The sequence below is a fragment of the Triturus cristatus genome, chromosome 7 (genome assembly GCF_964204655.1).
Source record: "Triturus cristatus chromosome 7, aTriCri1.1, whole genome shotgun sequence".
Classification (NCBI taxonomy): Eukaryota; Metazoa; Chordata; class Amphibia; order Caudata; family Salamandridae; genus Triturus; species Triturus cristatus.
Window position 1 is genome coordinate 431,851,988 of NC_140590.1, and position 16,130 is coordinate 431,868,117.

Sequence of the window (16,130 nt, forward strand, 5' to 3'; positions counted from 1 at the left end):
CCCCCTACATCAAAAGCATTATCGGGTATAAGCACTGGGGCTCTGTCCCCATATATTTAGATACTGGGTGGGACTTGTAACAAGACACTGCTGGCTCTACATCTGCACGTTGCTAGGGGGAATGCTGTGCTGCCAGGAGGAACCACCATTCTTGCTAACAGCTTTTCTCCATTGGCCTGCTGCCTGCTAAGTGCTGGGCTACAGGACGGACTGCCCCTCTGCAAATTGCCTGGATGTGCTGGTCTGCCACTTGCTATCTGCTTTTGTGCCTCAAGTGTTCTCCAAGGGCTTGTTGGCTCGCCCCGTGTTGTTTCCAGGACTTAGGGCCATCAAAGACCCCATTACACGCTACCCCGACACTTCTGTGGAGGACCGTGCTGATAGAATCATTGCTCCAACCTGCGTGAACCACAAACTTAATGTTCATAAAGTACAGCGCTGCCCGAGTGCCAGTTGAGTTCAGTGCTCTCTGTGCGTTAAGGACAGCTCGACTACCCGAAAGCTGTTTCCGATGCCACAACACTGAGGGGAGTCCCCTGCTATGTGAGCACGGGTCATCCTCAGCGCCTTGGCCAGCAACTAGGAATGGACCAGGTGCACGAGATCCATCAGCGCAACCCCACCCCTGGAACAGCGCCATGTGCGACTGCCAGGGAAGGCTGGAAATTGAAGACGTGGGATCCTTTCCAAGGTCTCCCTGCAGGCATCCTCCCCTGCAGCACCATACGAGGGAGCCCACATGCCAGTGAACCCGAGGTTGGGCCCATGCCCACGTGGGTTGTGGGTCCTACTTCAGTTGACCCGCGCTACTTTGCAGGCAGCTCTAATGCATCTACTGAGGCCCCAGAGGGTTGCGGATATGCCGAAGTATTGGTGGGCATTTCTGGCTGGAAATTTAGGTCAGTTGACCTGCGTGGCCACAAAGCTGACCTGTGTGAAGTGGTTGGCTGAGACTTACCTTAGACTTGTTTCCACTGAGGATTTTGATCACAAGACTGGGAGGAGGGATGCTCACTCTTAGTCGAGTTTGTCCTACTGTGGGAACGCGACCAAGGGTGAATTAGAACACTCGGTCTATGGTGTATGAGTACTTATCATTCTGACTTTGTGTTCTGCCAAACAAAGTGTATCATAGTGATATTACTGCAATCTATGTAATGTCTTTAAAATCCTGCATTACTTGCACAGTACTTCAAGTCGTTTTGGTCTTGTGTTATCCGTAATATAGAGGGCAACATTTTTTTTTTTTTTTTTTAAGTTTAAAAGAACTTTATTAGGCAGAGGAAAATGAGTATGCAATACAAAATATCGGGTAGGAGGGAGAGAGGGGAAGGGAAGGGGGTGGAAGGGTAAGGAGGGGGATTACAGAATACAACATGTCAAAGAAAGTTTACAACAAAGTAGAATTGGTAAGAGAGAGTTTACAATAAAATAGTAAAATAGCAATCATGGGCATATTAAAAGAAGTAAATAAATTGCATCAATCCTATCTAGATAATTAAGTACAGAAAAGGAACAAAAAAGTAAAAACAAAATGGTATAATGAAAAATTGTGGATTTTAGAAGGGTATCATGGGGGTTTAGGAACCTCTTGTTGAGCAGGCGATGGTCGAGAGGAACGAGAAACACAGTTATCTAAATATAAAGGGCTAAATTTATAACCTTGTGTGGAGTTTCATTTGTGGTATATTCGTTATATTGCTGTGTGAGTGGACTGCACAAATACTTTACACATTGCCTCTGTAGATAAGCCAGCCTGCGCTGTGCCTAGCTACAAGAGAGTGAGCACAGGTTATCTTTGGCTTGGGTGCATACCTTAGCCACCCAGAAACCCAATTTCTAACAACTGGCAATCTTGGGTTTGAGGTTTTCACAAACTTAAAGGCCATTCATGGCCAGTAACTCCAACGCCTTGTCTACTCCTCACCTCAGATCAGAGATGTCCTCACACAAAAGTCCATTTATTGGTACAAAACAATTTTTTCTGAATTAGAAATGAGTGAGAAATTAGGCTATTTATGTGTGTAAATCTCACTTTCACATGCAGATAGATTTGGCCCTCACTTTTGATAGGGCAACCTTTCAAAAATACATTTTTTTAAGCCTGATCATTGCTATAATTTTACCTACAGGAATGCAAGTGTAGCAGGGCACCGAAAAGCAAACTGATTTATAAATGTGTATACCGTGTGTCTGGTGCAATAATGTTCCACTAAGTTTTATTTACTATTTCATGTTCTACAAGATGTCAATGGCTTTGATGTAGAGAAAGAGAAAACGTGGCTTTTTTAATGCAAAGACGGCTTCATTGTGATTATCTAAAGCATGCCCTCTTTGAAAATCATGCACAGAAATTGTGCTTTTATGAATGCTGGCTGCAACTCATTATGTTTAGACAGTTATTCTGAATCTTTACGTGTTTCACCTAAAGGGGAGAATCTGGTGCTGGAAAGACTGTGAATACAAAACGTGTCATCCAATACTTTGCAACCATCGCTGCCGCTGGGGACATGGGCAAAATCAAGGAGGGATCTTCAGGAAGTAAAATGAAGGTTAGAGATGTGTTTAACAAAAAGTAAAAGTGTTTACATGCTAAAGAAATATCTAAACCCTGCTATGTCCCCTAAATCCTTCTATCCATTCACCTCAGGGTACCCTGGAGGACCAGATCATCCAGGCCAACCCGCTGCTGGAAGCCTTCGGCAACGCCAAGACGGTCCGAAACGACAACTCATCACGCTTTGTAAGTCAACATTCTGGAATCTCAAACCTTAAATCACACATTGCTGACATTTGATGGCTGACATTTCTTTTGTTTAAATAGGGGAAATTTATCAGAATTCATTTCGGCACCACGGGGAAGCTGGCTTCAGCTGATATAGAAACCTGTAAGTATGTTTCTTTTATTGAAGTAGTTTGCTTTTTTGTAAATACCCTCTTTATAAAGCAGAATGGCAATACAGAACACGCATGGTTACTAGCCAAAACACACTTCCACTTTAGGGGTGTGAAGGCCCCTATGATGAGAGCCCTTTTTACGTCTCAGCTAAAGACAGCTTTAGCATTGGCAGATCTACTGTTTCTAATACATAACATATGCTTAAAGTAGGCCTTGGGTCATCCCCTTACTCGTGATTGGATGGCTTTGTTGTCTATCTCAGATGTCTGTTCTTGATTCAATGGCTTGCATCTCTATTCCATTTGTCCACTAAAGCACTCCATGGAAGTGTGTGTGTGTGCGCGCGTGTGTTTGCTTGCTCCCTCCCCTGCTTAATTCTGTGACCCATGCGAGCTTTCTGTCCTTTTCTGCTCTTCCAGCACCTCCACTTCAAATCCAGCATCCCATTTTTATTAATTAATTTTGCTGTTTCTGTGCAAGCCCCTCGTTCCTGCGCTCTCTCTTTCTACTCCTCTACCCCGGTCCCTGATGCTCCCCATCCTGCTTCCCGCCAGGTGCTACTGGGCTGCTCACTTTCTTTTATTGCACTCATGCATATGTTGTCTTAAACTTGTTTTTTATTTGAATTTACCATTCTAAATTGCCAATCAGCCATATTAGAATGGTAAAATAAAAATAACTACCATGTGCCGCTATGCATTCGCACACACAGGTCACCTGCATGTGCATTTTCTACTCGATTTACACTTGCCCAGGCTTTAAAAGGGTGTTCAAGTGTCATGAAGCATGCATATGAATTGGTGTCCATCTGGGAATGGGTTTTCTTTGAAAGAAAATTAATTGCAAAATTGCAGAAATGCATGTATATGCAAAAAGAAGCATTTGTTTACATCGTCAAGACACATGCATTTGTTTGTTGCCAACAAAAAAGTGTTGGCATAGCCAAAGGGGAAAACGACCTTTACAACGCGGTCGTTACACCGAGGTATGTTTACATCGCAGACATTACAACGCAAGTAGTTACAACGACTTGCGGCGGATGGCGCTCTAAGCTAAGGAATAATATGATTTACTATTCCAACACCTTCCCTACTGTTACGCAGGCTGGAGTTGGAATAGTAAATCATACTATTCCTAAGTCCAGCGCTCTCCAGCGCAAGTCGTTGTAACGACTTGCGTTGTAACAAACGCAATGTAAAATACCACGTTATGAATGTGTGCGTTGTAACGTCATACATTCAGCCAAAGGATTGACCTATTAGAGGAGAGATCTATCAATTTGGCATTTCTTGTTATTAGTTTATGTGGCCTACAAAATCAATTTTAATATTGAAAAATGTAAGATTGAAACGACAATTTACTCCGGAACTTCTGAAACTGTGGGAGGAAAATTGTTTTAACCCTAGAATTTAAAAATCAAATGACCATATATTTGCACCCCTCATAAATATTAGGATTTGCCAGTGCTTATACATGAGCCAGTGGTTTCTGGTGCTCTGCACAGGCACTTAGTTGTCAAAGCCGACACTTATGACAGTCTGCCACATGATGGTGCTGTCTGCTTAATTTAGAGATGAGCACAACAACAGGTCTTTATTAACACAGTATAAATTAAAAGTGACTATTATACATGCTGCCAAAGCCATTCTTATATCGTTCGGGGTGTAGCATAGTCTGAGCTGCCACTCTTGTAGGAGTGGGGTGCTTAGTAGTTGCATTGAAGTGCTGGCAGAGGCAATGGGTGCAGCAAGCAGCAGTGGCCGCCTGATGAGGACCCTGGCACTTATGTTTTTTGCAAATTATGCACAGGAATTTGCATTACAAATTCTTTTAAAACAATATGGACTTACGAATATGGTATTACTTTGTTGAAAATTGAATCCAGCGTCTGTCTGGACTGAAGAGACCGGCAGGAGAGGGGAATGATGGAAAAGTGGCTGCAAGCATAACACACTTTATCTTGAAGTCGTACAATATTCATTTCAAACAGGGACTGGTTAAAAGTATCATAGAAAAAACAGTACAGACGGAGCTCAAAGCATTTTTGCTTCAGGTGCTGGAGATGTAAAAAGAATGGTGGCCCAATTGGGCTTAAATTAAAAGTCAATGAAGCTTATTTACAAGCCCAATGCACCATTTTTGCGTCATTTTTATCATGGGAAAAGTGACGTATGGGTGGCGTAAGGGGCTTGTAAATAAGCCCCAATGTCTCCCTCTTTCTCTCTTGAAATCTCATTATTCCACCCTCAAGTATATCTCACAACACTACAAATTTTAAACCCACTCTGCTTCTTTCAGAATGCAGGGGGGAAAGGGGAATATGTTGAGTGATTTTTTGAGGCCCACGAGTCTGCTGGAAGCTGTGACCAGTAAATCTATTGACCAACACTTTGCCCCTCATTCAAAGTACGGCATCAATGGGTGACATATTACCGAATTTGGGGGCATATCAACAAGGGCTTTATCTCTGCTTTTTTGGCTTTAAAAGCCAAAAAAGCAGAGATAAAACTAGCGCCCTATCAGCAACAGGGTGCTAACATGCAAATTCGCATGTTAGCACACTTTTACTCTATGCTTCCCCTTGCATCTCTAATGAGATGCAAAGGGGGCGTTCCAGAGTAAAATAATAGGAGAAATGTCGCTAAGCGACATTTCTCCTATTATCAAGAATATCGCTAACCCTGTTAGAGACAAAAAAAGCAGCGCTAACCGCGGTTAACGCTGCTTTTTTGCGTCTGGTATTTTTCTGACTTAGCCATGATATCCTATGTAAGGTGGATATCATGGCTAAGTATGTCTATCCCTATCAGCAAGCTATCGCCAAACCTTGTGGGATTATCGCTGTATTTCCAGCGATAATCTCACAATTGGCAGCTTGCGCTCTGAATTTTATCGCTTTGGAGTTGGCCGGCGAAAATTATCCTCACGCTAAGAGCGCTGAGCGATAATTATCGCCGGCCCTTGCTGATATGCCCCTTAGCAAATATTGATACAAAAGGATGACGTTTTACAGATTGATGTAATAACCTGATAGTTAGGGTTTGCCTCTGGAAAATGAGAATTACATGCAGCATTAGTGGTTTCCGCAACAAACTCTACGTGTATCAGAATGTAACACAAAACACGCATTTTCTCCCAGTAACTTACAGCAAGTTTGACCGCATTACCTGCAGTTCCAATTGATGTACAAATAAGAGTTTTCACAGGGAACAGAATTTACTGCACACCTTATAAACTGTGCATATGTGTCTGTTTAATAGTTTAAGTGGTAACGCTATATCACCCAAGCCATATGCAGCAGACCCACAAGCAAGTTTAGGGTGAAATAACAACAGGCATAACTGTTTCAATAAAAGTAAGCGAGTGCCCGCATTATGGTGAAGGCAATGGAGACCCATTAACGTTTGCATGGTATTAAAAAGTATCCACAAATCTTCAAAGTGTTTTGCTGTGTCTTTCAACCAGTTACAAGGTGAAGCATGTATAGATTAAGGTGATCTGAGGAAGGGCGTGGGCCCTACAATAAACGTTACCTTGGTATACCTGCAGCAACAATCATCCAAATGGAGGTTGGTCACATCTTAGCTCAGTTGGGCAGTTTAGAAAATTGCATTAGTTCAGAGGGGTGAGAGGCCCACTCAAGTAATATTCACAAACCTTGTCAGGTTCAATCACAAAAGTCACTAGGTAAACCTGTGTTTAACCCTCGAGTAGCTTGACACAAAAGCAGTCATGCTAAACTTAGAGGCAATGTGTAAGGTATTTATGCACCACTCAAAGTGTAATAAAGTGAAAACACAACACATGAAAAATCTCAAACCAATTTAGAAAGCTAGAGACAATTTTAATAAGTAAAATGGCACCAACATGACAAAAAAATCCAACCAGTAGAACTGGAGATATGAATTTTGAAAGTCTTCAGTAGAAATATCACCAAAAAGCACAAATCGACAATTGCAGTTATCGGGCCGTGCTGGACTGGGTCAAAGCCAAAAATTCAGTCCTACCACTGTTGAACACTGGTCAGATACAAGAGCTAGGCTTGTCCAGTTGGAAAGTTTACCTTCTAACTTAGTCGTGTTTCACACGAGAAGCTCTTGATGAGTTCACCGGTGGACAGCCTGCAGACTGGATCTGCATATGGGCTTGTTGACGGTGTATTGCTGAAATTCTAAGCCATGGTCAGAAGTTCACATGGGCAGTGGCACCATGGAGCAGTCATTGTCAGTGCGAAGAGCTGGTCGATGATAGGAACTATGCATTTGTGGGAAACACAGAGTAATCAATGTTGAGGCAAAGAGCTTGGTGCAGGTGAAGTATGGGGTCTTTAGCTGGGAATGCCTTGTTGGCAGTCAGATGTAGCATCCATGTTGGCCTTGGTAAAGTCCATTTACGGGCAGACCAGAGCCAGTTCTGTTCAATGTAAAGAGCTCTGAGCCTCTGTTTTTCCATCAGAAATTCAGTTCTTGCAGTTTTAAGGTTGGAGGAGTACACTAACAACAGGACGTTTGGGGCATCTTTTATGGGATCGGGACTCATTCCAGTAAAGACAGCAGCAGGGGCCAAGCAGGTCTAGTTGGTGCTGGGCTGCTGGGCAGTCGCCTGGATAGCCCTCTGGAAACTTGTTGTGTTCCTGTAGCTCAAATGGGAGGTCAGTCAATTGACCCTTGGAGTCAATTCTGGGATCCTGGGTTTAAAGTAAGCAGGTCAAATCTTCAGACAGCGAGTCACTACTTCTTCTGAGTCTCCACATGTCCAGGAGCGTTCTGATGAGAGGTCCTAGAGTTTTTTAGGCCCAGTGCTAGCCGGTGGGTGAGTGACAACCCCTTTGACTAACCTTAAACTGGTTCTGGTCAGTTCCTCCCTTTCACCTTGGTCTGGCTTCAGCCTGGCTAGTTAAACAAAGGGCAGGCAGGCCCAGGTGTAAGCTTCATTGCCCAGTGACAGGGAAAGCATATTCTGAAGTCAAGGAGGGGCTGAGCACCAATCTTAGACTACCTTTTGAAGCTTAGGAAGGGACTGGCTAAAGTCCTCCAGGCCATTCTGCTCAGGAGAGGAACATTAGTTCCCCACAACCATTGCACTTTTGTCCCATGTCTGGGAGGAACACATATCACACCACAGAGAACCATTAACAGTCATGTGACCCTGCTCACTGGCAGAAAGGCACATTTGGTTTAGGTAGAAAAATGCCAACTTTCTAAAAGTAGCATTTTCAAAATAGTGATATGAAAAATCCAACGTTGCTATTAAATAAGATTTTAAATTACAATTAAAATGAGTGGAAGAAGTATTTTATTAGCTTCTGAATCTATCACTTATTAAATATAATAAGGTAAACCACTATTAGTGTATTGGAGAACTAGCCTTGCTGCAGCACAAAATGACTTTGGGGGGTTTTCACTGCCTGGATATGTAAAACATGAACTATACATGTCCTACCTTTTAGATACCATGCACCTGCCCTATAAGCTGTTAGGACCTACAATAGGGGTGACTTATACATATTAAAAAGGAAGGTTTAGGCCTGAAAAATGGTTTATTTTGACAAGTGGAAATGGCAGGTTCAAAACTGCACTTTAAGCTGCAGTGGCAGGCCTAAGACATGTTTTATTGTGCTACTTTAGTGGTTGGCAAAATGAGTGCTGCTGTCCACTTGTAGCAACTAATTTACAGGCCCTGGTCACATGTGGTCAGCAGTGGCCCATGCAGGTAAGAGCGATGTGGCCCAGTTGGAGAGGGATTCAACAGACAACCATGAGGGAAAATAAAATAAATAATTAATTTTCCCTCGTCGTTGTCTGACAAAATTGCCCCACCCACCCATCCCCACCACCCCTGCACAAGCCGCTGCTGCATGTGGTACCATTTACTAAGGACTTGTAAGTAAATTAAATGTGCCAATTAGGTGTATCCCAGGATTACCACATATGTAAGGGAGAGCACAAGCCCTTTACTACTGCTTAGCAAGAGTAAAGTGTGCAGAGTCCTAAAGCTAATAAAAACAGGTTCAGCAAAAATAGGTTAGTGAAGGCACAAATCTGGGGGAATACCACAGAAAAGATGGTCATTTCCACAGGCAGGAACACCCAGTGAAAAATAAATTGATATGGTGAAACAAATCCACGTTGGAAAATAAATGTCCACAGGCCAAAACTGCACATCCAGCCATGTCACCCAAGTGATGGAATGTCCTTGTAATATTTTGTGCAAAGCTTTAGGAGAACAGATGTGTTCAGTAGGGAGTTGTGCCAAATGAAGTTTAGCAATGGTGCCATCAAATAGGATTTGCTTAGCCAGAGGTAAAGAGGATGAAAACGCTCAGAGTATAGGAAGTGAGGCCAGAGGCTGGGATGAGTTTTCCTACCCCAAGTAAATAATCTCTCTCAGTCAGTTCTTGAAATATCAAAAGATCTAGCAGATTTTATTTGAGTTCTGCAGGCTTTGAAACTTGCAAATGGAGGTACAAAGTATAAAAACTCCAATATGCTTTGAAACTCATCAGGACTTGCCATTGTTGACAAAGTATCCAGTACAAAATACAAAAACCAAAAAGGGGAACATCCCTAATGAACAACAGTGCTTATAACATTTGCATATGCAGAAATAAAAAATACTTAGATTTTGGGAACTTTAACAACCAAGGGGTGCTTTAACAACCATAGGTCATGTTGCCCATATGACCATAACAACCATAACTCAAATTGATGCATGGGAAGAAGGGTACCTGAAGTTACATTCTCATATTAGAATTGTCCATTTGTAAATAAATGTCTCGCACATTTGCTTTCTGTATCCTATTTTGAAATAACCATCAGGACAAAATCTTCTCTTCTGTTGATGTTTTATGGAAGAAATACATCAAAGTTCACTTCGACAGACCAGCCAACACGTTTTGTTCTGACATCAGAACATCACCAGGGTGTATTATTCCCATGCTTTGGAACTCGTTTGTATTCATCAATAATTTTGCAAAGTGTCAACTGTATTTAGGCAAATTCCCACAGCTCAAAAGTATGTTTAATGATGTCATAAAATGTAGACTGTATTGAGTTTGGCTGCCCCCCCCCCCCCCTCCCAAGAGATGTCATTTATGATTCTTAAAATTCTTTCTGGCCCTTACCATTAAAGTTTTTTTCTTCATTTTCCACTGCAGACCTATTAGAAAAGTCCAGAGTAACCTTTCAGCTTCCAACTGAGAGAAACTATCATATCTTTTATCAGATTCAATCAAATAAGAAGCCTGATATTGTTGGTAAGTAAGTCTTTCTTACACTATCTGTGGCAAAAGTGGTGTATGCAAAAAAGCAAATACCATGCACACTAGAAAATGCATAGTTTTTGTATTTTACATGTAATGTACTTTTTTATTCACCTTCTACATCTATCAACTCAATGCCAATGCTGTTGTATATTGTTCTACAAAGCTTTATGTTGGTTTCACAATTCCCAATTAGCAAAACCATATATATATATATATACAAGCCCCATACGCTGCCATTAATACAAACACATTTAGAAAACCAGTTAATCACTGTGACAACAGTGACAAGAAAACTGCTTTTTTGTGCTGTCATGACACATTAGTCCCACACATATTCCAACGTACCTGGCTCTTAGTGATTCTCAGGATCACCAGCCGTCTCTTGCAAATAAAGGGGAATATTTACTTGTAAAATGGCAAAGCGTGTCGTTAAGGCAAGAAGGCTAACAACACGCTCCATCACTTTAGAAACACAGGACTGCACTATATATACAAGAATATGGTGCAGCCCAATGTTTCCCCCTGCGTTGGCGCTAAATTTAGCTGCCTAGCACCAATGCAGGCACCCTTGCACAATAGTGCAAGGGTGCCTGCATTGCAGTGGAAGACTGTTTATGTGCAAGAAGGTGTCCCTTCCTGCACATAAACAATCTTTAAATGGCGTTTTGTAACTTCTGTGTGCTGCACAATGCAGCACACATAAAAGTTTCAAACGTCTTTTTTGTAAAAATGACTGTTTATGTGCAGGAAGGGACACCTTCTCCTGGCGAAACAAGGAGAAATGTTTAATTTCTCCTCGTTTTTGCTGTTTCCATGTGTGCTGCGTTGTGCAGCACATATGGAAACAGCAAAACACCAATGATTGTTTATGTGCAGGAAGGTGTCCCTTCCTGCACATAAACAATCATTGGTGTTTTGCTGTTTCCATATGTGCTGCACAACGCAGCACACATGGAAACAGCAAAAACGAGGAGAAATTAAACATTTCTCCTTGTTTCACCAGGGGAAGACCAGGTTTTCCCTGGTCTTAATTGTGGTGCTGCCCCATATTTACACCACCCATGTAAATATGGGGCAGTATCAATGGGTGTTGCGGTGGAACACCCACAGCAGCACCCATTGCCCTCCTCTTTCAAGCTAAGTATACCGTGAAAGGGTGCCTTATTTACAATGCATCATTAAGCCACGTTAAGCGGCTTAATGCTGCCTAGTAAATAAGGCGAAGCCCCTATAGCCACCTCAACTTCCTGAAAAGTGGCATTGTGGTGGCGATAGGGGCTTGTAAATATGTCCCACGTGCACATTCCCAGTGGTCTATTTCCCATAGATTGCACAGCTGGGTCTCCTGCAGGTCATTCTTTCACACAGCGAGAATATTAGACAGGTGTATCACAGACAAACGTGAAAGAAAACGCCTTATGGTAAATAGAGGGCTATGAGTTGCAGGAGGCCTGACTGCCTGTTGCTACCAATGAACGCCTCAAAAGTGGATCTGTACAACATGATAGGAAAGGGAGATCATAAATGGAGGTCTGCAAATGGCCTTCTGCCTGTCTGGCTGCCATCAGCTAAATAGCAAAGGAGCAGTTCTGACCAGGATGCTCTACTGAAGCTCTCTCAAAATGCTGCTTGGAATCCACCTGTTATTAGAATTAGAAGATGGGGATGGACAAGAAGTTGACCAGTTCAGAGGGCTCTAGGTTAGGTTTCTTTAAGAAAAGGATGATGATTACTTTTCAGTTGACTAACGGGCAGATTTAGAGTTTGGCGGACAGGGTTTTACTCTGTCAGGGCAATAGAGTAAAGTACTGACAGAGTCCCCTTCTGCAAATGTTGAAATGTCCGGAAGTTCAGCGGATATGTCTAGCATTGGCAGGTACCACAGTGACCACTGTCACTGTGGTGCTTGTCAATACATTGTAGGTTTGAAGGACAGTTCGGTCAACATGACTTATCTGCACTGCAAATGTCCATTTTTTTTTTTTCAAAAACAAAAAAACAAAATGGGATTTTGTTTTGGAAAACAAAAAATTATTGCCCCCTTCACCATGGGAATTTTTTTCCATGATGAGAGGAGAAATTCTACAGTTTTGCCTGCCCCTTACTGCCAGGTTTTACCTAGTGGTGATGGACAGTGAAAACTGACCATGTGTAGGCTCACTCTAGCTAAGGTGTGCAGACACACAACCTAACCTCCAACAGCCCTTCGGAGGTTTATGTCATCGGCGGAGACAGAGTAGACTCCGCCACCGACATAATGAAGGTCTTCTTGATTCTAAATGAGGGGAGGGGAGCTTGTTACGACTCAGTACCCTCTCCGCCAAACTCTAAATCAGCCATTAAGTATGGAGCCCTCTTAAAAGAAGCAGGTTATAAGCATATGTGTTAGACCTGTCAGCCTAAGGGTGCTCTTTCCCCAAACATCAATTTTTACTGACCTCGTTTTTGCTAGTCTTAGGACTCGGTGCGCTTTACCGCTGCTAACCAGTGCTAAAGTGCTTGTGCTCTCCCCTCAAAATATGGTGACATTAGCTTATACTCAACAGGCATATTTAACTTACTTATAAGTCCCTAGTAAAGGGGCACTACATGTGCGCAGGACCTGTATATTAAGTGCTACTAGTGGTTCTGCACCACTGATTGTGCCACCATCTTAAGTAGCCCTTTAGTCATGTCTCAGGTCTGCCATTGCAGCCTGTATGTGTGCAGTTTTAAACTGCAATTTCGATCTGGCAAAATAAACTTCAGCCAGGACTAAACTTTCCTTTTTAATATATATCGGTCAACCCTAGAGTCAGCCCAGGACAGCCCAGAGGGCAGGGATTAATGCATTTAAAAAGTTGGGCGTGTACTTTATACTTTTGCATGTCCTGGTAGTGAAAAACTCTTACATTTGTTTTACTACTGCAAGGCCCATCTCTCCCATAGGATAACACTGGAGTTGCAGAATTATAGTTTCTACGTGTAATTTCCACATAGGAAGAGAGAACCAGTTCATGTTTGGTTTTTTGGGAATCACAATTTAAAATCCTAACTTATGGTGAAGTTGGATTTTAAATTGCAATCCTCAAATATGCCACTTTAAGAAAGTTGGCATTTCTTACCTTAGGCATTTCGTGCCTGTTGCCTGTCTCTGGTCACATGACTGGCTGAAGCTGACAGTTGAGCGTTGCATATTCCTCCAAGACAGCCACACACAATATGGAGCTTATATGTGCCTGGAAGGGCAAAGTAAATGGTTTTAATAATTTATTATTTATTTTTTTAATTTTCACTAACCCGTTGTCTGTTGACTTCCACCTTGCCCTACCTTGCTCCACCCTTGCCCCACTCCACTGCCTCACTGCTCTTGCCTGTGCCGGCCACCACTGACCGCACAGCTTCTCTGAACTGACGCCGGATGACGCAAAGTCTCGCAATGTGTGACCACATTTGGTGCTTTGTACTTTTATGCAGTATTTCCACTAAAATCTACAAAATTTCATATCTCTAATTCTACTGATTGGATTTTTGTCATTTTGGTTGTGTTTTATTTATCACATTTCGCTCTATTTTTCAAATTTAGTGTGGAATATTTGTGTGGTTATTTTATTGTTTGAAGTGTTGCAAAAATACTTTACACATTGCCTTTACGTTTGGCCTGGCTGCCCTGTGCCAGGCTACCAGGAGGCTGAGCACAGTTAATTTGTGGTTTGCTTGTGCCCTACCCTGACAAGGACTATGGTTGCTACTTGACCAGGGCTCGCACCCCAATCAATCAACAACCACATTTCTTACAATATATCAGATGAACAGAGTTTAGTCTGCAATTTATTACCATTGTCGAATGAGGGGAATGGCCATGATTAACAAGCCTTGTGTAGATGATGATGCCCCTCTCAATGCTCAACTAAGTTAATAAACAGAACATTACACTCAGTGGACTTGCATGCATGGTTTATAAAGAGCTCAGTTGGTTACATCTGTGCAGTGAGATACAATCACAATGACCATGCTTTGTGCTTACGGCCTATTGCTCATGATCCATCCGTGGATGGCCATTATTATTTCACTCTCTCTTTGAATGTTACCTTCTCTCATTCTGATTTTTCTCCCACTCCTCTGCAACACCTCTGAGTAAATTACTCTCACTCTTTGCTTCTCCTCTTCGATCACCTCTAATCTTCTGATGTCGACCTCCAGCTCTCTAACTCTTTGTCCTCACATATTTGTCTTGTTTGGCTCAATTTCCATGACTAGACCATGCTTCTTCTCTGGCCCTCTTTACAACAGTCGCTTTACTCAAGCTCTCTTTTATACTCATTTGCTGCCCTCTTTTTCTGACTATGGCTTCCATTGAGTGTCCTTAGTAGCGACTCTTTCTTTTGGACCATTTTCTTTTTACTGCTCTCTGTCTGCTTCTCTATCTCTATGTTGCTTTCACTCCTTTTTCATTTCTCATGCGCTCTCTCACCTCACCTTTTTTCATTCTCTTCCTCTCTCCAATTGACTGTCATGATCAGTGGGGGCTGGTGAACTTTGAAATTGGTGGGGGGCAAATATGTGCCCCCAAATTGCTCTAAACAAACAGGTGGAACACCATAAGTCCGACTCCTTTCAGGGATATTTTTGGAGGTGTGTCCTCCACTAAACAGTAACGTTTTTAAAAGTAGGGTCGTATACAACAAGTTTGTAAAAAAGACATAGGCCCGAAGGGTCTGGAGAGAAAGTGGTTGTGTCTGAGGTAGATGTCGTTGACTGAGGTAGGGTGGCAGTATTCCTTTGACAGACTGGATGGATTTACTTCACACCAATGATTGGCTGTACTCAACAGAGATGACTGTGCCTGGAAGGGGCAGATGTATCTTTTTCAAGTGACTGTCTTTTATGGATGAATGTTAAAGAACACTGCCTGATGGCTGGATGTGTCTTATAAGTGGCTTTCCCTGATTGGGTCAATTTGTGAACTACAGGGATGTTGGGGGCTAATGTTTTACCATTCTGCCTGATGATAGCATTGACTCATATGTTTTGACTGTGTCCTGCTCAGCTGATATGATAATTTCAAGATAATGCAAGACAAAGGTGTTTTATTCTGATTGGGGGTCTGATTCTGATGTGGTGTATTCGTCTGATGAAGTAACCCATCCGCCGAACTCTAAATCAGGCCCTGAATTTCTTAATGTTGTATTTTGATCAAAGAGAAAATGCATGGGAAAACTGTCCTATAATAGCTTATCATGAAAGCAATTTCTGGAGCATGTACAAAGACAAGAATATGTACAGAATCAATAGGAAACAATCAATGACTAATAAAGGCTAACAGGTACCAAGCAAGAGAACCTCTATGGTATAGTATGTTCTTATGGGCTACATGGGTAATACTCCCTATTGCACAGCAAATATATATTGTGTGAAACCTTATGTGTAATTTCGAAAGAAAGAAGGAGGGGGAAACTGAATATCAATATTTTGTGAGTTATATTGGTTGGGGGAACATAAGTGCAAGATAGTATATGACTTAATGCTTTGCATTTTAGTTGTTTGCATATTTTATTTGGACAAACATTGCTGTACTCTGTTTTTTCCAGAAATGCTTCTCATAACAACCAATCCATATGACTACCAATTTACAAGCCAGGGGGAAATATCCGTGAAAAGCATTGACGATGCAGAAGAGTTAATGGCTACAGATGTAAGTATTGCAGCACTGAAGATTACACCATACATAGCACACCATCAACCAATGTAGTGTTAATTAAATGTCTAAATTCCCAAATAAGGTACACATATACAGTGCTCTATTGCTGCCCAGCTAGGTTAAAAATATATAAAAAACCAACTCATACAATACACACAAGACAAACATGTGACAAAGCAAAAACACACCACTTCTCATTATTATTCACCACATACACACACACCACTCCATACTACTTTATATCTATCACACTGACAAACACCACCATACAATACACATCCTTACAT

The 16,130-nt window shown here is 42.0% G+C and overlaps 1 protein-coding gene across 2 annotated transcripts in view; it reads left to right on the forward strand.

The window, feature by feature from the left end:
• LOC146809876 (myosin-3-like) overlaps positions 1-16,130 on the forward strand; it is a 290,498-nt gene that overhangs the window by 115,378 nt on the left and 158,990 nt on the right. For both annotated transcript variants that reach the window (XM_085616730.1, XM_085616731.1), the window contains 5 exons: positions 2,432-2,552; positions 2,651-2,743; positions 2,825-2,888; positions 10,056-10,154; positions 15,734-15,837. In XM_085616730.1, coding sequence (XP_085472856.1) covers positions 2,432-2,552; positions 2,651-2,743; positions 2,825-2,888; positions 10,056-10,154; positions 15,734-15,837 — 481 coding nt within the window. The remainder of the gene's footprint in view (positions 1-2,431; positions 2,553-2,650; positions 2,744-2,824; positions 2,889-10,055; positions 10,155-15,733; positions 15,838-16,130) is intronic.